The 27,831-nt window shown below is 39.1% G+C and overlaps 1 protein-coding gene across 1 annotated transcript; it reads right to left on the bottom strand.

Annotated features, from left to right (window-relative positions):
* On the bottom strand, positions 1-27,831 carry LOC139724972 (nucleolar protein 10-like). The gene is made up of 11 exons (XM_071636100.1): positions 27,653-27,831; positions 26,527-26,605; positions 24,017-24,166; positions 22,732-22,851; positions 8,201-8,327; positions 6,996-7,174; positions 6,437-6,520; positions 3,167-3,346; positions 1,971-2,215; positions 845-941; positions 1-102 (listed from the first exon to the last, which is right to left on the bottom strand). The coding sequence occupies exons 1-11, from the start codon at positions 27,829-27,831 to the stop codon at positions 1-3; spliced, it is 1,542 nt and encodes a 513-aa protein (XP_071492201.1).

The raw sequence follows: 27,831 nt of genomic DNA, 5'->3' as shown, positions 1-27,831 counted from the left end.
CTATCGCTTCTTCTTGCTGAGGTTACCAGCCGACCTGCGGAGTTTCCTCCTCTCCTTGTGATGCTCGGCAGCTTCCTCCTGCTGCCTCCTCTGTTTTTCATCCTATGGAGAGAAAAGCAGCAAAACAAATAAACATCTTTGGCATGGTTAAAACGGTGGCATGACATTTGCTCCTGGGGCAGTTGCTCCTGTCTCATATACTTCTCCAATGACTTACGTAGGGTCAGGGATAGGGTTGTGATATTCAAGTTTTTCAAAGTTTTAGTTTGATGTAAGAATTAGGTTAAGGTTTAGGGTTATGTTTGTGGGTAGAATTTATGTTTGGCTTTAGTTGGCTGATATTTCACTGGAGCAATTGTCGCAGGAGCAAATGTCATGAAACAAGTTAAAATGAGGACCTTGCAGAATCTAAGCAATGCACCCTCATCAAATGAGCATCTTTCTTTGCATTCACCTTTGTCTCCTCCAGTGGAAAAGCACACAGGAAGATCTGTCATTTTTGTTTACTTCACCTTTCTGTTGTGCATGTTCCAAACCCTATCATCTAACCTCCCCCTACATTGCATCTCCTTTACAAACTTGAGTAAACAATAACAAATATCACATAATTAACTGGTTGTTTGTAAAAATATGCCAAACTAATTCCCTGAACCTGGCACAAAATGATGCCTAGAGAAGGCAAACAAACATTCTATGAACAAATGCTCTTATAGTATGATTCCAAAAGCAGTTTCAAATAAGAGTAAGAAGACAGTAGGAGTGACAAGTACAGTATGAATGTTGTGCCGATACAACTGCTCTCATACATGTATGATGTTGGTAAGTGAAATGTCTGTTTTTGCACCTTTTTGGCACTAAAGCTGACTTGTTGGTTGCCAAGCGACGTTGATGACCTGCTGAATGATTCCCTTTCTCGCTCAACACGCTCTGCCAAGCTTTCCCTGAAAGAGGAAGGAACAGACATATGACTGGTTCAATATACAATATGTAGAACAAGTGATCAAAAACTTGAGAACATGCGACAGTAAAGCAGCTACAAGTTATGATGCTGTCCACAGATTGATACATTGCACTCCCATTATAACAAACATGGTTATAACGAAATCCAGCTTAATACAATGAAGTAAAAGTTCCCCCAGCAGCATTATCTGCTCTATGTTTTTTTTATTGTTTATTTGTTTGGTTATAATGAAATTTCGGTATAACGTAAGAAAACTGCCCGCACTGAGGACTTTGTTGTGACGGGAGTCCACTATACACTAATACCATATGCAAAAATGGCAAAACAATTCATGTAGAACAATATGTAGGAGTACTGGTGATATGTAGTCACTTTATCCTACACACTAAATTGTACATGCACTTTCTCACAGGACTGCGCAGTCAAACTGCTTTGTATTCACTCCAGCTATACGGAAAGTGATGTATTACAAGACCAAGAGAATTAATACAATGCAAATGAATCACAAGAAACCAGAAAATAGCATCAAGAGCCCATTGGGTCAAGAACCTTTCTCCAACTGTCACCACAAAAATAGATAGTCAACCTTGCCTAAGTCAACCTCGCATAAGTCAAACAATCGCCTAAGTCGAAGGTCTCTTCAAGGCCTCCTCACTGTATATGCTGTTGATTTCAATCCCTCATAAGTCCAATTTTCTCTAAAAGTTGAAGCTATTTCTTCAGCCCAAATACAGTCAACCTTGCCTACTAAAGTCGAATCTACTTGGACTGAAGAAATAGCTTCGACTTTGAGAAAAATTGACTTATGAGGGGTTAAAATCAATAGAGTATAAAGAGAAGAGGACTTGAAAAGACCTTCGACTCAGGCGATTATTCCAATTATGCAAGGTCGACTTCAGCAAAGTGGACTGTAGATTTGATTTATGCGAAGTTAACTGTACATCACAGCTGCATAACAATTCTTCACAACTCCACTCGGCCACACTAGTGATCCCCAAGGCATACTCACTTCTTTATCCTCTTCAGTGACCCTTCATTCCTGGCGGATGCCATGCGGAACTCCTCGCCGGCCTTGATCTCGTAGAATTTGGGCGTGGTCGGTGCCCCGCCCTTCTCCCTCTCCCTCCTCCTCTTCAGTTTCTGCTCCTGGCGCAGGGCAAAGTGCTCCCTCCTCAGTTCCTCCTGCCACGACCGGTCGTCCTCATCGGAGCTGCTGTTCTCGTCGCTGCTGGCCCTGCCTTCCAGCTCTTCCTCCTCCTATGCGTGGGCAGGACAGTTGAGCAAAAATATAGTCAAATGAGTTTAAAGGGATGGTACAGTATTGGTGGAGATGAAAATTGAGCTTTAACATTTTTGCGAGATACCCAAAAAACACTTATGAAATAGTACAGTGCATACCATTCTAAGAGGGATTCACAGTTTATTTGATAAAAATCGGGTTGGGAATAGCTGAAACAAAATAGTAAAACAAAACGATCATAATAAAAGGTCGTAAGTTCCACACTTTATTATTATTATTTGGATATCTCGGCCATTTCAAAACCAATTTTCATCAAATAAACATTGAATCCCTCTTGGAATTAATGCTCTTTCATATTTCATAAGAGGTTTCTCACTATCTCACCAAAAATGAACCTGAAATTACGTCTCAACCAAAACTATAAGATCCCTTTCATAGTTATGTTTTTGTTTTCTCCTTTTCTCTTTCCCAAATTAAACTTAAAACTCATGAGAACAAAATATGTTAAAGATTTTAAACTAATGTGTGAAACAGTAGCATACATTACAACATCACATAGCATGATACTACACTCCTTGGTAGTATTGCACCTTGCGTTTTCATATTAGGGATTCAAAGCTGGAACAATGCATGACCATTGATATATCCTGTTCCTATTTTTGTTTTTTGTTTTTTGATTTTGTTTTTTGAACAGTAAAGCATTCTTCACATATTGAACAATTTCCACGTCTTTTCCAGAACTTCTGCCATTACATATACAATTGTACGTCAGTGTAGGGTCTGGAGAGCAAGGGTTCAGAAAGACCATTGAGTAAACCGTAGTGACAATCATATGTCATATGTTTTATTGGGGAGCATCAAGGAGCTAGTTGGCCAAGACATACATCTCCTTAGCAATATGTTTCAAAAGTCATTAGAGGGTTCATGAATGAGCAATCACTTATCATACAGTCCTGGACTCGCACCTGCGCATTGAGCTCCTCAAATTGATCCATCATAGAGGACTTCTCCTTCTCCTTCCGCTTGGCCTGCTTGTTGACCAGTGGCTGCGTCAGGCGGAATTCCTCACTAGTCTCGTCCACCTGGAAGTCCGGGTTCTTGAAGAGGGCCGAGAATCGGTCGTCCGACAGGATCGCGGCGGCTCCCTTTGGGTGGAGGGAAAAAGAACAAAATTGTTCATGGTACACAAAGGAGATGGATGGCATATCATTTGGCAGCAGGGAAGGGGTTTATTAAAGAAGATATACATGTATGCACACTCTGCTAAACCCTGGCTTGTTGTAACAGGGACTTTGGACAGTGTGTACAATGCTATTGAGTTTTCTGAGCCATTCAGCCCTCACAGCACACAAAGGGGTATTGTTCCATGTGACATTGGGTTGTATTACCTCTCCCAGCACAACTTAATGACTCACAGACTGCAGATAAACATGAAGACATATCGTCGCTGGGGTGACAAGACCTCATATCTACAAAATGCCAAATGTTCAGGAGAGGAAAAAAAAAAAAAAAAAAAAAAAAAAAACTAGCAGCCAAAGGACTATATCACATGGGATCGCCTTTCCTTTGACATGACATTGTGCCTTCATTTTTGGGGTAAAAGACAGCTAGAATTTGGGCTGGACATCATTTAAAGGACAGGTTCACCTTCATAGACATGTGGGTTTAGTTAATGCAGCAATATTAAGAACACATCAGTGAGAGTTTGAGGAAAATCTGACAATCCGTTCAAAAGTTTTTAATTTTTGAAGTTTCTGCTCAGTCACGGCTGCTGCATGAGAAGACTACTATAGCTTGTGATGTCACATGTGTACAACGATATAAAGAAAGATTAAAGAAAATTCAACATATTTTCACTTTTCTCGCATAACAAAAGAACACTCAACTTCTCTCTTTCAGAAGGTAGGGTGAATAATATTACCCTTAACATACATGTACGTCAGTAACAAGTCGAAGCTATGTGTACTTTACTCAAAAAGTAAAGTTTTGTGAAATTCTCTTTTTACTTTCTTTATATCGTTTAACGCATGTGACATCATACACTGTAGTAGTCTTCTCATCCAGTAACGACTTCGCAGATATTTTTAAAAATCATAACTTTTGAACGGATTGTCTGATTTTCCCCAAATTTTCACTGATGTGTTCTACTAATATCGTTGCCTTCACTCAATCCACAAGTATATGAAGGTGGACTTGTCCTTTAACTGATTATGTAACCATTGATAAAAAAGAAAAGTCATTTTCACCAAAATTTTGGATACGAAGGCTTGTCGCTGATATATAAACAATAGGGTGAATGGATCAGGAATTTCTGTCACGATTTGTGTTACACAAGACCTAGTTCGTTTATCTCTCGCTGCTCCCAATAAACAGAATAAATGTAAGTATGTATGCTACACCTGAACATTATCATAAAGAGGTCGCATATACAAAAATGTAAACACTTTTCTAACAAGACAATTTTGCAGGCCCCAACTCTTAATATATTTCTTTGTTTCTGTACCATGATATAGTGAGAACCTTGACATAATGAGGTATTGCCATGGATTTTTTTTCCCAATACAGTAACATGTGACCCTGCATCACAAACCAACAAAAGTCGCCAGACATAGATTTTTAGTAGATTCTGAAAGAGCAGACTCTAAGCTTTAAAATGATGTACGACTCAATTCAAATGGACTCTCCTAACCTATCTAAATATTTGAAAGAAAGGACACACTGTGGAAAAGTGTGAACTCAGAAAAGAGGCTTTGAAGAACAGTCTATTCAAGTGCGTCATCTTTACCAAACCGCGCTAGCTGTGCAATGAATGGGACAAAAAAACAGGATGTAAACCATCGACGTACAATGAAGGAATTATCAGATTAGGCTGAAATTAAGCATGCTCTCTCAACACATTCAGGCCATGATTAATGCCAACTTTCAAGGCAGTAGCAATATTCCTTCAAAAGTTATGAGACTTGAAAGTGAAGAGTGTACAAAGGATTTCCAAGAAATGAAAAGGAGCCTCTAGAACATACCTGATCTCACTATACTTTACAGAAAACAAAATGTTGTTGAAAAACTGCTAAAAACACACTTTCCCGTTCATTTCATGATTCCAAACTTATGAGTAATGTAGAAGAACAGCTCTTTCAGAAAATATGAAAAACTGAAGATTGACTTGGCTGACCCCTTCTACCTATTTTGAGTCCTCACGTAAAATCAAGGCGTGCGACTTTTTGTTGGTTTTGTGATGCACGGTCACATATGTCCTCATTATAACAGGGTTTCTCTGTATCACACATGCATAAAGCTTTGAGTTTGGATGTATCATATCGTCGCTGGGGTGACAAGACCTCGTATCTAAAAAATGTCAAATTTTCAGGAGAGCCAAAAACAATGGCAGCCAAAGCGCTATAGTGAATGGGATAGCCTTTCATTTGACATGCCGTGGTGGCTTCATTTTTGGAGTAAGACAGTTGGGATTTGGCCTGGACATCACTTAACCCATTATTTGACCATTAATCTAAAAACGTAATTTTCACAAAAAATGTCAGATACAAGGTCTTGTCACCCCAGCGACGATATACATGTAATTACTATGAGGATGAGGAAGGAGAATGGTCAAATTTGGATACCACCATTATCTTCCCTTCGTTAACTTACCTCTAGGAATAATCACAGATATTGACAGACTTTTCTATCCTGTCTAGCCACCCACATACTGCTCAAAATATCAAAAATGGAATCTCTGCAAATCACACTCATTTTTTTTTTTCTACTTGACACAAGTAATTTTGTTGTTGTTGTTTTTTCTACTTGACATGGGGAATCATTTTGTGTTCAAGAGTAATCCAACATACACTGATACAGTGGACTCCCATTATAACAAAGTCCTCAGGGCCGGCGTTTTCTTTCGTTAAATCAAATTTTTGTTTTAACAGAACAGATACACAATAAAAATAGTGTACTGTAGACTGGATAATGCTGCGGCCTGAATTTTTACTTTGTTGTAACTGGAATTTCGTTACAACCATGTTTGTTATAATCGCAGAGCACCGTCAAAATGCCACTTATTTAGCTTGTCTTCATCTTATTATAATGATTACAAAGTGTATGTAGTGTGATGTCCCAATAGAAAGGCAAAGAAAGCAGGGGATGATCACACACTGTAGAGATAGACAGAAAAAACACCAAAGAAACAAGCAACCCACAATACAAACACACACACACATACATGTATGAATACCCACCTCTTTTTTGGCCTTCTTTGCTTTCAAGGATGTCTGTTCGTCCTGCAGTTTTTCTGCCAATGCAGCATTGACAGATGGGAGTTTCTGTGAGGAGAGAAATGTGAAACATCTTCATTTTTTTCTTGAAGGACTTTCCAGCCCTATCATAGAAAAAAAATAATAAAATGACGGACTGCTACACCGACAATACGTCTGCAATAAATATGGGTAAAATACAACTGTAAGAGTTGAATGAAATTGACACAAAATGAATATCACACATTCAACTAAAAAGAATCTCAATGAGCGATCTCCATTACATACTAATTGGCTGTCTGAAATTATTTCACATAAACTACATAGGACAAACAACACTTCAGAAAAAAAAAGTAGAATTTGAAGGAATATTCATGATTACTAATGTCTCGCAGAATCTTCAAAAAACACCAATGATACAAACTTGCCAACATTTTGAGACAAACGACCACATATGAAAGAAGCCTTGATACGTGCATTATATACACCCTCAAACTGAACCTTGATGGAATGAACGAAAGTTGCAAAACTGTTTGAAACTCACCTTGACTTGCACACGGCCAGTTCGCTGCTCCTCAATTTTCTTCTTGATCTTGCTCCTCCTGTAGTCCTCGTACGCAAAGGGATCAGCAATCGCCTTGGCCTTCTTGTACAGCCTGATGTCCATGAAGTAGCCGTGCATGTAGGCCCTCAACAGACTGGTTCCAATTAGATGGCCAAGACCTGTGTTTTGTGCAACGAAAATGTAAAAAAAAAACAGGAAAAATGAACACTGTTAAAATTCTCAAGAAATGAGTTACCAAGATGCATGTGAAAATTTCTGTGTACACTCAAATAAATATTTTTCTTCTGCCATATTCTTCGACCAAAAAGTACAATTCTTTTTTATTTGAATTAATTTACACATGAAACCTGAAGCCATTTTTTCATGCATTTTATGATGATTAAAGTGATCAGTATGAATATTAGTCGCCATCACAATAGGTTGCATGTTAACCTTAACCCCCATCTCAAGACAGACACCCCCCTCCAAATAATCTCAGGTATAAGCTGTCATTGCGATCCTTGGGAGATTTTTTTTTTTTTTTTTTTCAAAAAGAAACCTCACAACTCATCACAAGCCCCTCCCCCCCCCCAAAAAAAAGAGAAAAATATCATGAAATAAATTCAAAATGTGACCTCCAAACCTATCACAAACACCTCCCCCCTCTAATAAATAAATAAATAAATAAAAAAACAATACTGACATAAATTTATCAGGGGTCCAAAGAGAAAAAAGAGAGAAAGATAAAGAAAAAACAAAACAAAACACCCCTTTTGAAGTAATCTATAGGTGAAAAGGAGAATACATCCCTTTTATTACAAATTGCGGTCCAGACTTCATGCTCGTTAAGCATCCCTTCATTGGAGATTTAGGGAAGATGCATGCCGTCTCTCTCTGACTGGAAGAAATGCCGTAGCATTGGACACACTGACCAATATATCTGGTAGAGAAAGGGTTAATGGATTACCATGCACGCTTCATGACATGTGATTCCTTCTTTATGGTTTAAACTTTTGATTGCTCGTCTTGAAAAACACATTTCCGTATCAATTTTGAAATTCTTCAGACAAAGCAAACTCAAACTTTGACATAGCTGAAATACAAAACAACCTGTAACTCTGCGACAGGCACTATTTTCCTTCGTGCACGTACTGCATGTATGTCCGTGCATCATGACGGTATCGCCATGACAACAAGGCATTTACCTAAACTCTCCAGCTCTGCCTTGGTGACAAACTTGTAGTCGTCGTACACAGCCGCTGTGGGGCTCTCCTCCAGCTCCTCGGTCAAGCTGTCGAGGAAGGAGCACCATTTCGGGGCCGGACCGAGTCCCTGGGGAGGACACATCAGAGTGACAGTTGGCATGGTAAACTAAGGCCCCAGTCACATAATTATATATTAAGTTTTACACGGATCGTCAAGGATCTACATGGTGATTCGGGGAGATCCGGGGAGATCCTGGATAGTTTAGACCTTGATGAAGTGTCGACAAGCGTTGATACGACTGTACACACGGTATCAACACGGCAGCTACACGGATATTAAAGGCTGGAAGAGCGCGGCGTCTACACGGACAAACACGGCATCTACACGGATCAGCACGGCAGCTACACGGCAGCCACACGGACCATCCCCGATTGCTCTGCCAACAAGGCAATCCCCGGATGACGCCAGATGTTTTTGACCTCCAAAAGTTGCCGTGTTGGCCTCCCAGATGTCCCCGGATCTACACGGACATACACGGATGTTCAAGGATGTCCAAGGCGTCAACACGGATCTCTCCCCGGAACACCCTAGATCAGATTCAGGGTGGTCCGGGGTGATCTGGGATGTCTATGTGACTGGGGCATTACAGATATACACCCAAACACATGCAACATCTTTATGTGCCACATTCGCACGCCTGACTAAGTCGACGGCATGCCAAGTTTGCATATTTTGTTCACACGCACAAACCCGCCCAAACCGATCGATATAATCACTGAATGCCACAGTACTGTGAAAGCATTTCTCGTGATTCCATTCTTGCCACATGTAGCTTGCATTTTTCGTAGCGAATGACTATCAAGGTGTGTTCTCAGCTAGATTTGAGAGTAAATTCTAACTTTCGGTCACTGTTTTGTGTGCAAATGTCATGCCTCTACAATAATACACCTACCGGTCGTTTGAAAGAAAAACAGTCATAGGTGTGTCATCCAATTTACTGTGTATGTCAAGCAAAGTTTGCCATTTTCTGTACAACTTTGCTTATTACATGTCATGGGTATTAAGTAAACAAATATTTATAAAAGTTACATAGATTTGATTAACAGAATGTTTTTAACTCTTTAAGTGCCACGTTCGCACGTCCGACTCAGTCCATGGCATGCCAACTTCGCATATTCCGCTCAAACGCACAAACCCGCCAAAACCGACCGCTAAATACGCCAAATGCCACACTACGATGAAAGTGTTTCTCGCGATTCCGTTCCTCTCGTCCATACCTTGCATTTTATGTGGTGATTGACTAACAAGCAGTGTTTCCTACTGGATTTCAGTGCAAATTATAAGTTTCTGTCACTGCTTTGTGTGCGAAAGTCATACATGTACATACAGTAATGTTAGGTACTGGGCATTTGAAAGAAAAGCAATTATAGAGTTGTCATAGAATTCACATCAATGCTTGACATTTTCTCTGCAACTTTCTTCACTTCGTCTACAATCTAACAGAAATCTGTAAAAGTTATATAGATTTGAAAAACAGAATATTTTCTGAACGCGTGACTACGTTGGTGTCTTAGAATAATGTGGCACACGGGGAGTTTTTCCCAATGGCACATAAAGAGTTAACAAGATGTTTTCCGAAAGCATGACTATGTTGCTGTCTTAGGTTAACCCGTTGAGGATGAGTCCCGAGTATACTCGGGCAGGTGTCTATGGAAAGTGCATGTTGTAGCAAAATCAAACCGTCCTCAACGGGTTAAAGATGGGCCTTTCCTTTTTCATTCCTTCCCAAATTGCACAGAACATGATATACTCCACCAGAATGACAAGACTATTGTAAAGCTATAACATTTCTGTGATATTTGAAGGTTGTTAGCCATTAAAATTCAAATAATGCACCAAATGCTCACTGTAACGTATTCTTTGTACGAGGCACAGCTGCATATACTAATCCTCCTGTGGTTGTAATATGATACTTATACTTCGAACAAAAGATAGGCATGTTAAAGCTGTCAGAAAGGAAGAATTCACTAGCTTCTTTTACTTTGTTATCGATGGCAAATAACAACACACCACTTACATGAACTACATAAGTGCATCACACAGGTCTGTAAAACTAGACTAGTAGTTTAGATTTGTAATTTTTTCGTAGTACGAAAAAATTATACGAATCTTAACGGTCGACTTATCTCAACAAATAAAGATCCTCTTGAGTTCAAAATTTACAGGAGGTTTCCAAATAGTGTTTTCTTCAATACCTAAGTGTTCTCACCAAATTTTCAAAAATTTGCATGCAAAAGGGATGATATATCTTTAATGTGGCACACAGGTGGTTAACATCATGGCACATAGAGAGTTAAAGTCAGGGAGATTCCACAGAGCAAGGAGGAAGATACTTTGGTACTAACTACATGCAGCTTGACAGGCCCAAGTGATTCCAAAACCAGAGAGGCCTAAGCTGTACTGATATTCTATTACTGACCCGAACATTAACAGATTTTGCTATACACAGCTACTCGGGACTAGTCTCCAAATTAAAAGGGGAGGAAAGAACTTTCAAACTCACAATTGCAAGTCCTAGAAGCTCTGACACAATAAAAAGAACAAGATGAAAACCAATATCATTGGGTATTCATGAAACACTCAACAATGCAGGATTCAGGGAAAAGAAAAAAACTACATCTACATGAGATACAGTCACACATGTCAAATTTTAGGTCAATTGCTCAAAAAAGGAGAGAAGTTTGAGCCAAAAGTTTTGCAAACTTACAAGTACGTCACAGAAGCCACAGCAAGGCAGCAGTGATTGGCTATAATGGCGCACTAGGATCGAAATTTACTGACAAAAACAGGGTGATTTGAATTATGAGAAGGCCGACAACAGATTTGAGGGGAACACCATAATTGAGGAAGCCTTACTATGACTGAACGGAATAAAACTAAACTCAAAGGTATCGCTGGAAAACAAGACTATCTCTCAAAGAAAGGGCAAGGGCTATGAGCAGTCACGGAGACTTCATTTGTTGGATAGGTTGATGCCATTAACCCATTGAGGACGGATTGATTTTGCAACATCACGCATTTCCCATAGACATATGCCCGCGTATACTCAGGACTCGTCCTCAGCGGATTAAGTTATGCGATTATGGCCATGTCCTGCAGTGTGATATTAAAGATCAACTATAGGGGAGCAGGTCTGCCCACCTGTGATGGTCAGGAGAAAGATCTTGCTGGTAGCACAGAATGATGGTACTCATGAACAGTAGAGTGCAGTATTTGTGACCGTGCATTACAAAAAAAAAAAAAAATTGCACCCCCATATTTTATGTGAGGAATAAGAATAGGTGAATGGGTCCACCTAGTCAGTGTGAAGATTTTTATATCTTATGCAAGACCAGTTCAGTCTTCTTGTACACTATTTTTAACCCACTGAGGATGAGTCCTGAGTATACTTGGGCAAGTGTCTATGGGAGTAGTAAGTAAAAAGTAGTATTAAAAAAAAGAACTAAAATCAGCCCATTTTCAACAGGATAAGCTTGGAATCACAAAACAAATGGGAAATTGCATTTTTTCTATTTCTTTCCGAGGGAAACTTTCAAAAAATATCATGACAAGGTAGGTCATACAGGACTTTTTCATTTCTTAACTAGAAATGTCGCTATGGCGACTGGTTTGCCTCAGCCATAATGCATGGTCCTCCCAATAGGTCTATACTACAATGTCTTGGTGATGACAGCTTCACATAGTTGGCAAAATATTAAAATGACAGGTTTGTCACAAATGTGTTGAATGTTTGCTTTCCTTGAACTAGGTTTAGTTGGATGAGTGCCTATATTAAGAGTTCAGGAATTTGGGGATTTGAGGATTTTTACTTGGGTCAGCAGGGATGTGTTGGAATTGTTTCTGTGATGAGTAGGTTTTTCAGCGGAGTCATGGGCTTTCAAATGGATGAATTGTGATAGGGGTAAATGGGTGGTGATTTATTCTGCATGGGTTGGTAAGTTGTTGGGGGGGGGGGGGGGGTATTGTAAAACAGTAAAACTGTTCTGAAGATGCCATGATTTTATTACCATATGATTATTATCATCACCTTCAACACTTTTTTTTTTTCTTTTTTTAGTCATTGACATTGACTGGTCATTACTATCATCACCTCATCTTGGGATTTTTCAGTTTTTGGATTTATGATGCCATAGCTAGTGATGTTTGATATAATGTTATTTATGAACTGTCATATACTTATACTTCCCTTTCCTTTCCTTTCTTTTTCTTTCTTTCTTCTCTCTACCGCTAATCCTCCCTTTATATATATTTTTTCCCTTGCAAGTTCACGTACAACCACAATGATTAAATTTGTTACATTCATTATATCTCAGAATTTGTGAAGTGGTTATGTGCAATATTGGTGGATTTAGAAAGAAAGAAATTTATATGATATGATGATATAATCACTGATATTGTTTTTGTATACGCTAATCTGTTTGTTGTGTTGTATTTTAGAGGGCGAGTTGGTTTTGGTTTCAGTTTATCGTGGGCTGACATGGGGGGGGGAGTGAGATTGGGATTGTAGCAACAGGGAAGGTTTCTGGAGTTTTTAACATCATGCCAATGGAGTCGGTTTTTATGCCACGTTTTTATAAGATTATTCTTTTCAGTTTAACTTTGCATACATGTTCGGTTTAATATTTATCTATCTGTCAAGTACTATTCCGTGTTGTTCTCTCTCTATGTATATATTGTATTTGTTATGCCTTGTCATTTATATGTAAAAATCCCGCAATGAATTTCCTGCAATGTTTTTTATTGGACGAATAAAAATGAATTGAATTGAATTGAATTGACCCTTTTATAAGTTTATGCAACGCTGCACACTGGCACTGGTCCAGCAGTCCAGGGCCAGTAAAAATCACTGTCAGACCAATAACTTTTGCTGGAATGGACAAGTACAAAAAAAAAGAGAAAAATTGTGAACAGTGTGTCCATCTATCTATCTATCTACCTACAAAAACTTGTCTATTAATATCCATCTATTTGTATACCATAAATAACGGTGTATTAACTGCATCGATGCATTAACCGCATTCCATTTTTTCTGACATCCAGGGAGAAAAAGAAAAGCGAGTCTGCGGACAAACGCAGGTACAATACTGTACATATACTTCCATGAACATCCTAGAACTATCACACAACGTGATTAATACCCCCATTTAGCACTGAGGGAGTCAGCTTTAATAACTAGCAATTGCTTTGTATGCTTTTTATTGAATAAAAAAAATGTTACTATACATCATATGACAATGTATTGTTCAACACTGAATAAATGTATACAATCTGTACTTTGCTCACTGATAGTCACATACACACTATGTGTGTGTGGGGTATAATAAAAAGAATAAGAAGAGAAGCATCATAGGGTAATTATGAAACACACAACGCAGGATTCAGGTGGGGAAAAAAACAAGAGACCCGGGGGTCTCGCGCTCACCTGAGTATGCAAGTTCACCTTCCATGCATTTCAGCAGACTCTTACCTGAGAACATTGGAAACTTGTGGTGGGGTTAGCTTTGAGAGCTGGGGGCATGGTGTCCATTTGCATATTCCATCACACTGGTAAAAATACCTGCCAAGTACATTCTGATCCTGCCATGAACAAACTTGAAACAACAGTCATCAATATACTGACTCATCGTATTAACTTAGCTCAATCACTTCTGGTTCTAGAGAAAATCTTTAAAGATTCCTTTAATACTGGGGGTTAGCTGGGCCCTCCTGGGGGCCCCAGGGTGGGGCATGGTGCCCATATGATGGGAATGAGATTCTATCCCCCTAGGGATGCTACCTGCCAAGTTTGGTGAAAATTCATCATGGAATTTTCAACAACAACAAAAAAGATGAAAATGTACAATTTGGGCCCCATTAGGACCCCTCCCCACCCCTCCCCTGGGTCCCAAGGGGGCACCCCTGATTCTGCCATGAACAAACTTGAAACTACAGTCATCAATGTACCAACTCATAGTATAACTATCAAAGCTCTATCACTTCTGGATCTAGAGAAGAAGATTTTTTAAGATTCCTTAATTTTAGGGGGTTTGGGCCCTTCTGGGGGGCCCCCCAGGTGGGGCATGGTGCCCATTTTAACAAATTGAGATCCTAACCCCCTAAGGATGCTACCTGCCAAGTTTATTGAAAATCGGTCCTGGGGTTTTCAAGAAGAAGATGAAAATGTAAAAAGTTTACGCATGACGCACGACGCACGACAGACACCAGACAAAGAGCGATCGCAATAGCGAACTTGAGCCTTTGGCTCAGGTGAGCTAAAAAGCACAAACAATTTTACAAGTACAATGTACATCACGGAAGCCATATTAAAGCAGCAGTGATTGGCTGTAATGGCCCTATGACAAAAATTTACTGACAAAAACAGGGCGATTTGGATTATGAGCAAGCTGTCGACAGATTTGGGGAGAACATCATAATTGAGGAAGCCTTACTATGACTGAAAGGAATAAACAGAAAAACACGATAATATCTCAAGGTCGATGAACAGTCACAGAGACGTAATACTGTATTCATTAGAGGGGTTGATACCATTCGGTTGTGTGATTTTGTTTGTGCATTGCAGTGTGATAAGTTTGACTAAAGAGGAGTGGGTTTGCCTTCCTGTGATGGTCAGGAGAAAGATCTTGTTGGTAGCACAGACCACAGAATGATGCCACTGAATAGCAGAGTGCAGTATTTGTGACCATGCATTACAAAACCAACAAAAATTTGCACCCCCCTATTTTATGTGAGGACTCAAAATAGGAGAATGAGTCAACCTACTCAATCTGAAGTCTAATACATCTTCTGCATGAGCAGTTCTTCTTGTACACTAGTTTTAACCCGCTGAGGAGGAGTCCTGAGTATACTCAGGCAAGTGTCTATGGGAAATGAGTGCTGTAGTAAAATCAACCCATCCTCAATGGTTTCAAAGTTTGGGATCACAAAATACAACTGGGAAATTGCATTTTTTCCAATATTCTTTCTAAGGGACTTTTTCGTAGAATATCGTGATAAGGTAAGTCTTACAGGACCTTTTTCATTTTTTAACTAGAAATGTCGCTATGGCGACTGGTATGCCTCCGCCATAATGCCCTGTTCTCCTAATAGGTCTACAGTACAAGGTCTCGACAATGTGTGATGACAGCTTTACATAATTGGTAAAATATTTTTACGTATAAAATGTATGATACATATGTAACTAAATGTGTTGAATGTTCGCTTTCCTTGAACAAGGTATAATGGGATGAGTGCCTATATTAAAAGTTCAGGTATTTGGGGATTTGAGGATTTTTAATTGACCCTTTTATAAGTTTATGCAACGCTGCACACTGGCACTGGTCCAGCAGTCCAGGACCAGTAAAAATCACTGTCACACCAATTTTGTGAGAATGGACAAGTACAAAATAGAAAAACTGTGAACTGTGAAGAAAATGTGTGCCTATCTATCTATCAATCTATCTACCTATTTGTATACCGTAAATAACTGCGTATTAACTGCATCGATGCGTTAACCGCACTCCCTTTTTTCTGACATCCAGGAAGAAAGAGAAATGCCAGTCTGCGGACAAATGCAGGTTGTACATGTACTCTCATGAATATACAAGTAGCATGCAATGGGTGGGGATACTGGTTGAATTGAGTGAAATGTTTGGGGGAGAAAATGTGTTCATTTTTGTGCCATAAAAATAGGAAATATGCAGTAGAATGCCTAACAAAAAGGAAATTATTTTGAAAATTGAACACAACATTGTCTGCACACTCTAAACTCTTGATGTGCCATGGTGGAAACCCTGTGTGTGCCACATTATTGTAAGACACCAACGCAGTTATGCTTTGAGAAAACATTTTGTTTTTCAAATCTATGTAACTTTTACACATGTCAGTTAAAAACCTGGATGTATAGTGAGCAAAGCTGTAGAGAAAATGCCAAGCCTTGCTTTAACGTAAATTGTATGACAAATCTAGGATTGTTTTAGCTACAATAGCTACATTGTACTACACTGTCAATACATGATTTTTGCATACAAAACAGTGACAGAAACTGAGAATTTGCGAGCAAATCCAGTAGGGAACGCTGCTTGCTGGTCAATTATTACATAAAATGCAAGCTATATGTGAGAGGAACGATATCGCGACAAAAGCTTTTATTGTACTGTGGCATTTGGCAATCTATAGATCGGACTGGGTGGGTTTGAGAGTTTGAGCAGAATATGCGAAGTTGGCACGTTGTCGACTGAGTCGGGCGTGCAAACGTGGCACATAAAGAGTTAAGCAGACATTAAGTAGGTGTTTGCTGGAATGGTGTATAAACCACATACTGAATTTTCAAAAATTTGCATGCAAAAGGGATGATATATCTTTAATGTGGCACACAGGTGGTTAACATCATGGCACATAGAGAGTTAAAGTCAGGGAGATTCCACAGAGCAAGGAGGAAGATACTTTGGTACTAACTACATGCAGCTTGACAGGCCCAAGTGATTCCAAAACCAGAGAGGCCTAAGCTGTACTGATATTCTATTACTGACCTGAACATAAACAGATTTTGCTATACACAGCTACTCGGGACTAGTCTCCAAATTAAAAGGGGAGGAAAGAACTTTCAAACTCGCAATTGCAAGTCCTAGAAGCTCTGACACAATAAAAAGAACAAGATGAAAACCAATATCATTGGGTATTCATGAAACACTCAACAATGCAGGATTCAGGGAAAAGAAAAAAACTACATCTTCATGAGATACAGTCACACATGTCAAATTTTAGGTCAATTGCTCAAAAAAGGAGAGAAGTTTGAGCCAAAAGTTTTGCAAACTTACAAGTATGTCACAGAAGCCACAGCAAGGCAGCAGCGATTGGCTATAATGGCGCACTAGGATCGAAATTTACTGACAAAAACAGGGTGATTTGAATTATGAGAAGGCCGACAACAGATTTGAGGGGATCACCATAATTGAGGAAGCCTTACTATGACTGAACGGAATAAAACTAAACTCAAAGGTATCGCTGAAAAACAAGACTATCTCTCAAAGAAAGGGCGAGGGCGATGAGCAGTCACGGAGACTTCATTTGTTGGATAGGTTGATGCCATTAACCCATTGAGGACGGATTGATTTTGCAACATCACGCATTTCCCATAGACATATGCCCGCGTATACTCAGGACTCGTCCTCAGCGGATTAAGTTATGCGATTATGGCCATGTCCTGCAGTGTGATATTAAAGATCAACTATAGGGGAGCAGGTCTGCCCACCTGTGATGGTCAGGAGAAAGATCTTGCTGGTAGCACAGAATGATGGTACTCATGAACAGTAGAGTGCAGTATTTGTGACCGTGCATTACAAAAAAAAAAAAAAATTGCACCCCCATATTTTATGTGAGGGCTAAGAATAGGTGAATGGGTCCACCTAGTCAGTGTGAAGTTTTTTATATCTTATGCAAGACCAGTTCAGTCTTCTTGTACACTATTTTTAACCCACTGAGGATGAGTCCTGAGTATACTTGGGCAAGTGTCTATGGGAGTAGTAAGTAAAAAGTAGTATTAAAAAAAAGAACTAAAATCAGCCCATTTTCAACAGGATAAGCTTGGAATCACAAAACAAATGGGAAATTGCATTTTTTCTATTTCTTTCCAAGGGACTCTTTCAAAAAATATCATGACAAGGTAGGTCATACAGGACTTTTTCATTTCTTAACTAGAAATGTCGCTATGGCGACTGGTTTGCCTCAGCCATAATGCATGGTCCTCCCAATAGGTCTATACTACAATGTCTTGGTGATGACAGCTTCACATAGTTGGCAAAATATTAAAATGACAGGTTTGTCACAAACGCGTTGAATGTTTGCTTTCCTTGAACTAGGTTTAGTTGGATGAGTGCCTATATTAAGAGTTCAGGAATTTGGGGATTTGAGGATTTTTACTTGGGTCAGCAGGGATGTGTTGGAATTGTTTCTGTGATGAGTAGGTTTTTCAGCGGAGTCATGGGCTTTCAAATGGATGAATTGTGATAGGGGTAAATGGGTGGTGATTTATTCTGCATGGGTTGGTAAGTTGTTGGGGGGGGGGGGGGTATTGTAAAACAGTAAAACTGTTCTGAAGATGCCATGATTTTATTACCATATGATTATTATCATCACCTTCAACACTTTTTTTTTTCTTTTTTTAGTCATTGACATTGACTGGTCATTACTATCATCACCTCATCTTGGGATTTTTCAGTTTTTGAATTTATGATGCCATAGCTAGTGATGTTTGATATAATGTTATTTATGAACTGTCATATACTTATACTTCCCTTTCCTTTCCTTTCTTTTTCTTTCTTTCTTCTCTCTACCGCTAATCCTCCCTTTATATATATTTTTTCCCTTGCAAGTTCACGTACAACCACAATGATTAAATTTGTTACATTCATTATATCTCAGAATTTGTGAAGTGGTTATGTGCAATATTGGTGGATTTAGAAAGAAAGAAATTTATATGATATGATGATATAATCACTGATATTGTTTTTGTATACGCTAATCTGTTTGTTGTGTTGTATTTTAGGGCGAGTTGGTTTTGGTTTCAGTTTATCGTGGGCTGACATGGGGGGGGGAGTGAGATTGGGATTGTAGCAACAGGGAAGGTTTCTGGAGTTTTTAACATCATGCCAATGGAGTCGGTTTTTATGCCACGTTTTTATAAGATTATTCTTTTCAGTTTAACTTTGCATACATGTTCGGTTTAATATTTATCTATCTGTCAAGTACTATTCCGTGTTGTTCTCTCTCTATGTATATATTGTATTTGTTATGCCTTGTCATTTATATGTAAAAATCCCGCAATGAATTTCCTGCAATGTTTTTTATTGGACGAATAAAAATGAATTGAATTGAATTGAATTGACCCTTTTATAAGTTTATGCAACGCTGCACATTGGCACTGGTCCAGCAGTCCAGGGCCAGTAAAAATCACTGTCAGACCAATAACTTTTGCTGGAATGGACAAGTACAAAAAAAAGAGAAAAATTGTGAACAGTGTGTCCATCTATCTATCTATCTACCTACAAAAAATTGTCTATTAATATCTATCTATTTGTATACCATAAATAACGGTGTATTAACTGCATCGATGCATTAACCGCATTCCATTTTTTTCTGACATCCAGGGAGAAAAAGAAAAGCGAGTCTGCGGACAAACGCAGGTACAATACTGTACATATACTTCCATGAACATCCTAGAACTATCACACAACGTGATTAATACCCTCATTTAGCACTGAGGGAGTCAGCTTTAATAACTAGCAATTGCTTTGTATGCTTTTTATTGAATAAAAAAATGTTACTATACATCATATGACAATGTATTGTTCAACACTGAATAAATGTATACTTTGCTCACTGATAGTCACATACACACTATGTGTGTGTGGGGGTATAATAAAAAGAATAAGAAGAGAAGCATCATAGGGTAGTTATGAAACACACAACGCAGGATTCAGGTGGGGAAAAAAACAAGAGACCCGGGGGTCTCGCGCTCACCTGAGTATGCAAGTTCACCTTCCATGCATTTCAGCAGACTCTTACCTGAGAACATTGGAAACTTGTGGTGGGGTTAGCTTTGAGAGCTGGGGGCATGGTGTCCATTTGCATATTCCATCACACTGGTAAAAATACCTGCCACGTACATTCTGATCCTGCCATGAACAAACTTGAAACAACAGTCATCAATATACTGACTCATCGTATTAACTTAGCTCAATCACTTCTGGTTCTAGAGAAAATCTTTAAAGATTCCTTTAATACTGGGGGTTGGCTGGGCCCTCCTGGGGGCCCCAGGGTGGGGCATGGTGCCCATATGATGGGAATGAGATTCTATCCCCCTAGGGATGCTACCTGCCAAGTTTGGTGAAAATTCATCATGGAATTTTCAACAACAACAAAAAAGATGAAAATGTACAATTTGGGCCCCATTAGGACCCCTCCCCACCCCTCCCCTGGGTCCCAAGGGGGCACCCCTGATTCTGCCATGAACAAACTTGAAACTACAGTCATCAATGTACCAACTCATAGTATAACTATCAAAGCTCTATCACTTCTGGATCTAGAGAAGAAGATTTTTTAAGATTCCTTAATTTTAGGGGGTTTGGGCCCTTCTGGGGGGCCCCCCAGGTGGGGCATGGTGCCCATTTTAACAAATTGAGATCCTAACCCCCTAAGGATGCTACCTGCCAAGTTTATTGAAAATCGGTCCTGGGGTTTTCAAGAAGAAGATGAAAATGTAAAAAGTTTACGCATGACGCACGACGCACGACAGACACCGGACAAAGAGCGATCGCAATAGCGAACTTGAGCCTTTGGCTCAGGTGAGCTAAAAAGCACAAACAATTTTACAAGTACATCACGGAAGCCATATTAAAGCAGCAGTGATTGGCTGTAATGGCCCTATGACAAAAATTTACTGACAAAAACAGGGCGATTTGGATTATGAGCAAGCTGTCAACAGATTTGGGGAGAACATCATAATTGAGGAAGCCTTACTATGACTGAAAGGAATAAACAGAAAAACATGATAATATCTCAAGGTCGATGAACAGTCACAGAGACGTAATACTGTATTCATTAGAGGGGTTGATACCATTCGGTTGTGTGATTTTGGTTGTGCATTGCAGTGTGATAAGTTCGACTAAAGAGGAGTGGGTTTGCCTTCCTGTGATGGTCAGGAGAAAGATCTTGTTGGTAGCACAGACCACAGAATGATGCCACTGAATAGCAGAGTGCAGTATTTGTGACCATGCATTACAAAACCAACAAAAATTTGCACCCCCCTATTTTATGTGAGGACTCAAAATAGGAGAATGAGTCAACCTAGTCAATCTGAAGTCTAATACATCTTCTGCATGAGCAGTTCTTCTTGTACACTAGTTTTAACCCGCTGAGGAGGAGTCCTGAGTATACTCAGGCAAGTGTCTATGGGAAATGAGTGCTGTAGTAAAATCAACCCATCCTCAATGGTTTCAAAGTTTGGGATCACAAAATACAACTGGGAAATTGCATTTTTTCCAATATTCTTTCGAAGGGACTTTTTCGTAGAATATCGTGATAAGGTAAGTCTTACAGGACCTTTTTCATTTTTTAACTAGAAATGTCGCTATGGCGACTGGTATGCCTCCGCCATAATGCCCGGTTCTCCTAATAGGTCTACAGTACAAGGTCTCGACAATGTGTGATGACAGCTTTACATAATTGGTAAAATATTTTTACGTATAAAATGTATGATACATATGTAACTAAATGTGTTGAATGTTCGCTTTCCTTGAACAAGGTATAATGGGATGAGTGCCTATATTAAAAGTTCAGGTATTTGGGGATTTGAGGATTTTTAATTGACCCTTTTATAAGTTTATGCAACGCTGCACACTGGCACTGGTCCAGCAGTCCAGGACCAGTAAAAATCACTGTCACACCAATAACTTTTGTGAGAATGGACAAACAAAATAGAAAAACTGTGAACTGTGAAGAAACTGTGTGCCTATCTATCTATCAATCTATCTACCTATTTGTATACCGTAAATAACTGCGTATTAACTGCATCGATGCGTTAACCGCACTCCCTTTTTTCTGACATCCAGGAAGAAAGAGAAATGCCAGTCTGCGGACAAATGCAGGTTGTACAGTGTACATGTACTCTCATGAATATACAAGTAGCATGCAACGGGTGGGGATACTGGTTGAATTGAGTGAAATGTTTGGGGGAGAAAATGTGTTCATTTTTGTGCCATAAAAATAGGAAATATGCAGTAGAATGCCTAACAAAAAGGAAATTATTTTGAAAATTGAACACAACATTGTCTGCACACTCTAAACTCTTGATGTGCCATGGTGGAAACCCTGTGTGTGCCACATTATTGTACGACACCAACGCAGTTATGCTTTGAGAAAACATTTTGTTTTTCAAATCTATGTAACTTTTACACATGTCAGTTAAAAACCTGGATGTATAGTGAGCAAAGCTGTAGAGAAAATGCCAAGCCTTGCTTTAACGTAAATTGTATGACAAATCTAGGATTGTTTTAGCTACAATAGCTACAACACTGTCAATACATGATTTTTGCATACAAAACAGTGACAGAAACTGAGAATTTGCGAGCAAATCCAGTAGGGAACACTGCTTGCTGGTCAATTATTACATAAAATGCAAGCTATATGTGAGAGGAACGATATCGCGACAAAAGCTTTTTATTGTACTGTGGCATTTGGCAATCTATAGATCGGACTGGGTGGGTTTGAGAGTTTGAGCAGAATATGCGAAGTTGGCACGTTGTCGACTGAGTCGGGCGTGCAAACGTGGCACATAAAGAGTTAAGCAGACATTAAGTAGGTGTTTGCTGGAATGGTGTATAAACCACATCCTGAATTTTGATCCATTTCAGCAGGGGAAAAAAATGTGGTTAATACACCATTATTTACTGTAAAAGCACAGCGATTAGTATTTTGTGCCAAGATCCTTCCTTACTGGAATGAAGTATGTGAGCAGCTTGGGTGCTTCGCATGCCATCAGCAGGAGACCGGAATCCCGAACAAGGCACACATCGTTAAGATCACTCTCCCCTTCAACGGTGACAAAGGGCCTGCCCTGTAAAACAAATGTAAGACCAGTACATTTGTGAATACTCGGCACGAAAGATTCACTTTGTACAGTGTACACTGTCAAAAGTTTTGGCCTGCTTTTTGACACACAGAAACATTCCAAATACATTTCATATTCACAAGTCAAGGATTGCTGTTGATGCAAATTGAGTGTAAGTTCAATATTTGCTACCCTCCACTTTGTATCACGATTTCATCTAATTAATGAGTATCAATAATAAACATCAAGTGTCCTTACAGAAATCGATTGCATCATCTCCGGGGAAGATGTTGGCACCTCAAATGTAGAGAAATTTCTACTGGACATAATACCAGGTACTTGGCTACTTAAACGCATATTGAATGCTTTCCAATCATGTGTAATGATGAATTATACGCCACAACTTCTCTGAGACGCATTGAATACAAAGGAAATAGTGTCACAGAATGGCCGCCATATGGACACAGTGACATCAGTTTTTATCTTAAATCCTCTGCATATGTGACCCACTAAAACAAAAGGATCCAAAAGTTGCTGACGTCTGAGCCGAGAAAATCAAGTTTGAAGTCAGGTCGTCAAAATTGATCAAAACGATCAGATTTCTGTTTTTTGCGTAATTTCGTAGTCTAATTTATCATCTATCATCTGCTAAAATTTTGAAGCTATTCAAAGGAAAGTGTGTGTGTGTGTGTGTGTGTGTGTGTGTATGTGTGTGTGTGATAACAGACATGTTGGTTTTTGAATTCACTATATATGCATCAGTGATGTAATAATTATCCATATACACTGTCATCTGCTACGGTTGTATGTGATGCTTATACACAGTGCTTGCCAGCATGTCTATTTGACATTAATAAAATTGTTCATTAGAGCTTAGTATTCTGCAATGGTGATGGAAAAAAAGTTTGTTCATGCATTCAATGCAAAACAATGAAATGGATGTCTCCCTAAGTGTTAACGGATAGGCCATTCTTGTCACCTGGCCTATGTAAGTTTATTTTTTTCTAGGACATAAATTTCATCAGGTAAGCTTATGCATTATGTCGCTTTGAAAACGAGTGAAGTGCCCAACCAAGTGGGGAAAAAGAAATTTCATTTGAGAGATGCACACATGAGCTAAACTACACATGGGCTTATTTGGGTTTAATAAGCAAAACCCAGCCACACCCACACTAGATTCGCTCCAGATCTTGGCCGCCCTGCTGTCCGAGGAAACAACCATCTCCGCCCGGGGACTGAAGCTAATACCCTTGATCGGGAGACCGTTGCGGTGGTCCTTTATGAGACATGGCTTGTTGGAGCGGATGTCATACACCAGAACCTTGAAAAAAAAGCATCATAGTTCACACATAAACAAAGATATGATAATCATTGCATACGAGAGGTATTGGTCAATGCAGATGCAGTGCAAATTCTATTCAGTGGTTGAAATACATTTGTATGTCAAGTGTATCTTAAATTTTGACATCTAACTACCATTGTATCAGAAATGAAGGCCAATATTTCATGAAGATTTCTGGCTACTTTCAAAAGAGAGAATTTCAGGAAGAAAATGGTCATAGTTACAGTTTTAATTGCTGCATCTATCATACAATCCTATTTTTCATATTTGCAACGATATTTATCCACATTTCAGGTGTGTATTCATACACTCATTCCGGAAGAAAATGGTCATGGTTAGAGTTTTAATTGCTGCATCTATCATACAATCCTATTTTTCTTACGTGACCACATCACAAAACGAACACAAAGTTGCAGCCCTTGATTTTGCGTGAGGACCTCAAAAGGGTGAAACAGGTCAACCACGTCAATCTTGAGTTTTCCATACTTTCTGAAAAAGCTATTCTTCGTCTACATTATTCATAAGTTTGGGGTCATATAACGAACAGGAAAGAGCGTTTTCAACAGTTTTTCTACAACCCCTTTTTTTAAAGAGTAGTGCAATTAGGTACGTCTTCAGAGGTCCATTTTGATTTCTTTAAAATCCTTTACACACCTTTCAGTTTAAACTCTAATAACTTTTGAATAGATAGTGCTACAACCTTGAAAGTTGGCATTTATTACGGACAGAATGTGTTAATTGAGCATGCTCAATTTCAGCCTAATCTGATAATCCCTTCATTGTCGTTGCTTTGGTGGTTTACATCCTGTGTTTTGTCCCTTTCATTGCACAGCTAGCAGGGCTTGGTAAAGTTTAATGAATAGACCCTGTACTTCAGAGCCTCTTTTCTCAGTACACACTTTCCAGAGTGTGTGCTTTCTTTCCAATATCTAGACAGGTTAGCCGTTAGGAGAGTCCATTTGAATTGAGTTACACATCATTTTAAAGCTCAGAATCTGCTCTTTCATTATCTGCCCTTAACTAAAAATCTATGTCTGACGACTTTTTGTTGGTTCTGTGATGCAGGATCACATATTTGCGATGACATTTATCCGCATTTCAGGTATGTATTTACAGTGTATATACTTTCTAAAGTGGTAACATGACAACCACAGAATTCTCCTTTGAAGTAAGGCTGGCTTGCATGAATTTGCTATTCTGATTGAAAAGGGGAACATTTACCAATTCTGGAAGAGATGTGTACATATAGTATTTCTAGTGTCTACGTAAAATAAAATGAAAAAAAAAAAACCCAAAGAAAAACAAGTTTCTTTATATGTCTGCAGAGAAATGCTATTGCTCAAGCAATTTCTCTATGCAACCAAAGTAGTGAATATGATTTAGCTACATTGTATCATGGCTGCTACAGCATTCTATGCAAAACTCTGGGCAAAATGTGCTGAGAGGAATGTACATCTTGAAGGCTGTAAAATATCCACTCCTATAGCCCCATATATTAAATCCCCACAAGTATAATAAATCACACTACAAACACACGATTGGAATCTTTCAGTCCAATTGCCTCCACATTACAACTTAACCCTAAAGGGGCTGGGCTTTTTTGCAATGCTCAGACCGGGGGGTGGATTCCGCCCCCCCCCCCCCCCCCCCCCCCCCATCGGTGGTGCGATCGCAATGAAATTTTGCATGCGTGAGACCCGCGTCATAATCTACAACATTGTGTCACTAGATTTTTTGAACAATCAATTTCTAATTTTAATCAATTAATTATGTAAATTAAGCTCAAGATGACAAAATTCCAAAACTCATTTCAATTCTTATGTATTTTATTGTTTTCAGAATTTCTTATGTATTTCTGTGTTTTTCAACTTTTGTTTTTTCTTTGTTTTTTCATTGGAAATTGTCACTGACCACTTTCCTACCATAATTAGCACAAAATTAATCAATAAAAGTGATTAACTGTAAAAATAATCAGGTTTTATGACTTTCATGACAGAGCACTGTTTTCCATAGGAAATGTACACAAAATCACAAAACTGTGCCCATTTTGGGGCGACATTCCGTTACAAAAATGGGCGTGGCTTCGCAAAAGTATGCGCGGACGTTGCAAATTTGGTCTCAAAAGTTGCGCGAGACTTGAACGAAGAAAGTCAAGAAGCCTCGCGACGAGGCCTTCTCACGTTACAGAATTATAGCGCGAAACGTCGAGGGGGGGCGGATTTCCCCCCCCCCCCCCCCCACTGGCCCCTTTAGGGTTAATAGAATACTGAAAAATCCTGAAAAGTTGAGATTGCCTCCCATATTAGATGAGAATTTTAAAATTTTCTCTGATGTCATACCTGGCCAGAGGATGTTCCAGCTGCCATCTTCAATCCTCCATTGAAGGCTAGTGACGTCACAGCTGGGACCCCTTTCACCCTAATATGGAAAAATTGTGTGAAATGCATGGGAGCAACATATGTGAATGCACAATATTGTTAAGAATGGCAATTCTATAACAACACTTTTAAGGCACCTACCAACTGTTATTTGTAATTTTACAGATTTGTAAAAAACAAAAACAAAAAGACCTAAACCCCTGACAATAATGGTTCATGGGCATGACTGCTTTTGTGTTTGTGCGTGTGCAATACTGATGTATGATGCATCATAACACTAAACATTTTGGACATCATAAAGTTTAATGATAGAAATGAAATTTCATAATTCTATGATCTAAAGATTAAGATATTATTATTCCTTAAATATATTCTCTAATTCTCTGAATAAAATATCAAACATTGGCTTTTTATGGCAGGATCTGAGTTTCTACAGAATTCGGTGAGAACATATACAGTGTACTATTGTCTTGAAGAATTCAATTCATTGCAACTCATGTTATTACTTGTATAATAAGACCAAAAAAAAAAAAAACACTTTAGAAGTGTGCTAGAATCCACTCAACAAAGAAATACAGAATCTATTCCAAGAAACATCCATCCGATCAATCCCAGAACCATGAAATAGGTGCATTATGAAGGTGCTTTCATGCTTCATTATCTGAAGTCTTCTCACACACGATATTAATGTAAAGGTAACCTAGCAAATGTTTGTGTTGAGTGTGGATCTTCATCAGTCTAAACCAGGAGAAGATAGCTGAACTTACAGGGTTCCCAGTATTTCAAGAAAACAAAATTCCCTCATTTTTCCCTGATGAAGTATCAAATTTCCATGATAACTATTTCAACTCCATTCCAGTTTCACATCCAATTTTCATCCAGCTTCATCCAATGGATGTTGTTTTGATATATATGCCACAAACTATCACAGAGTCTTATTGACTACTTTCGATTTTGGGGCTAATCAACATTCCCTGAGTTTCTCTGATTTGAGGCAATTTTATCAAATTCCCTGACTTTTCCCTGACTGGAAAAAAGTGAAACAATTTTCCCTGATTTCCCTGATGAGTTCGGAACCCTAACTTACTGTGTATCTGATGTGATGCTGCTGAGGGCACAGTCCAACACCCCAGCTCTCCGCCTCGCTCTTGGGTCCCAGCACTCCACTCTTCCCTCAATTGTCCCCACTGCCAGTAGCTGGTGCATCGGGTTGACCTTGCAAGCATTCAGCGCTCTGTGGAAGAGGCACCGCCAACAACAAACCAT

This window comes from Diadema antillarum, unplaced genomic scaffold (genome assembly GCF_040938485.1).
Source record: "Diadema antillarum isolate AM-2024a unplaced genomic scaffold, OU_Dant_1.0 scf00000001, whole genome shotgun sequence".
NCBI classification, from domain to species: domain Eukaryota; kingdom Metazoa; phylum Echinodermata; class Echinoidea; order Diadematoida; family Diadematidae; genus Diadema; species Diadema antillarum.
This window is presented reverse-complemented; position numbering and strand designations above follow the sequence as displayed.

Bases quoted from the DNA above. Each gene is read 5' to 3' on its own strand.
- LOC139724972 (XM_071636100.1), bottom strand. From the start codon at position 27,831: ATGGTTTGTTGTTGGCGGTGCCTCTTCCACAGAGCGCTGAATGCTTGC. The intron at 3,347-6,436 runs GTGGGTATTCAT...CTCCACCCAAAG, and splicing joins CAAAGAAGGCCAAAAAAGAG to GGAGCCGCCGCGATCCTGTC. The intron at 2,216-3,166 runs GTGCGAGTCCAG...CACGCATAGGAG, and splicing joins TTGAGGAGCTCAATGCGCAG to GAGGAAGAGCTGGAAGGCAG.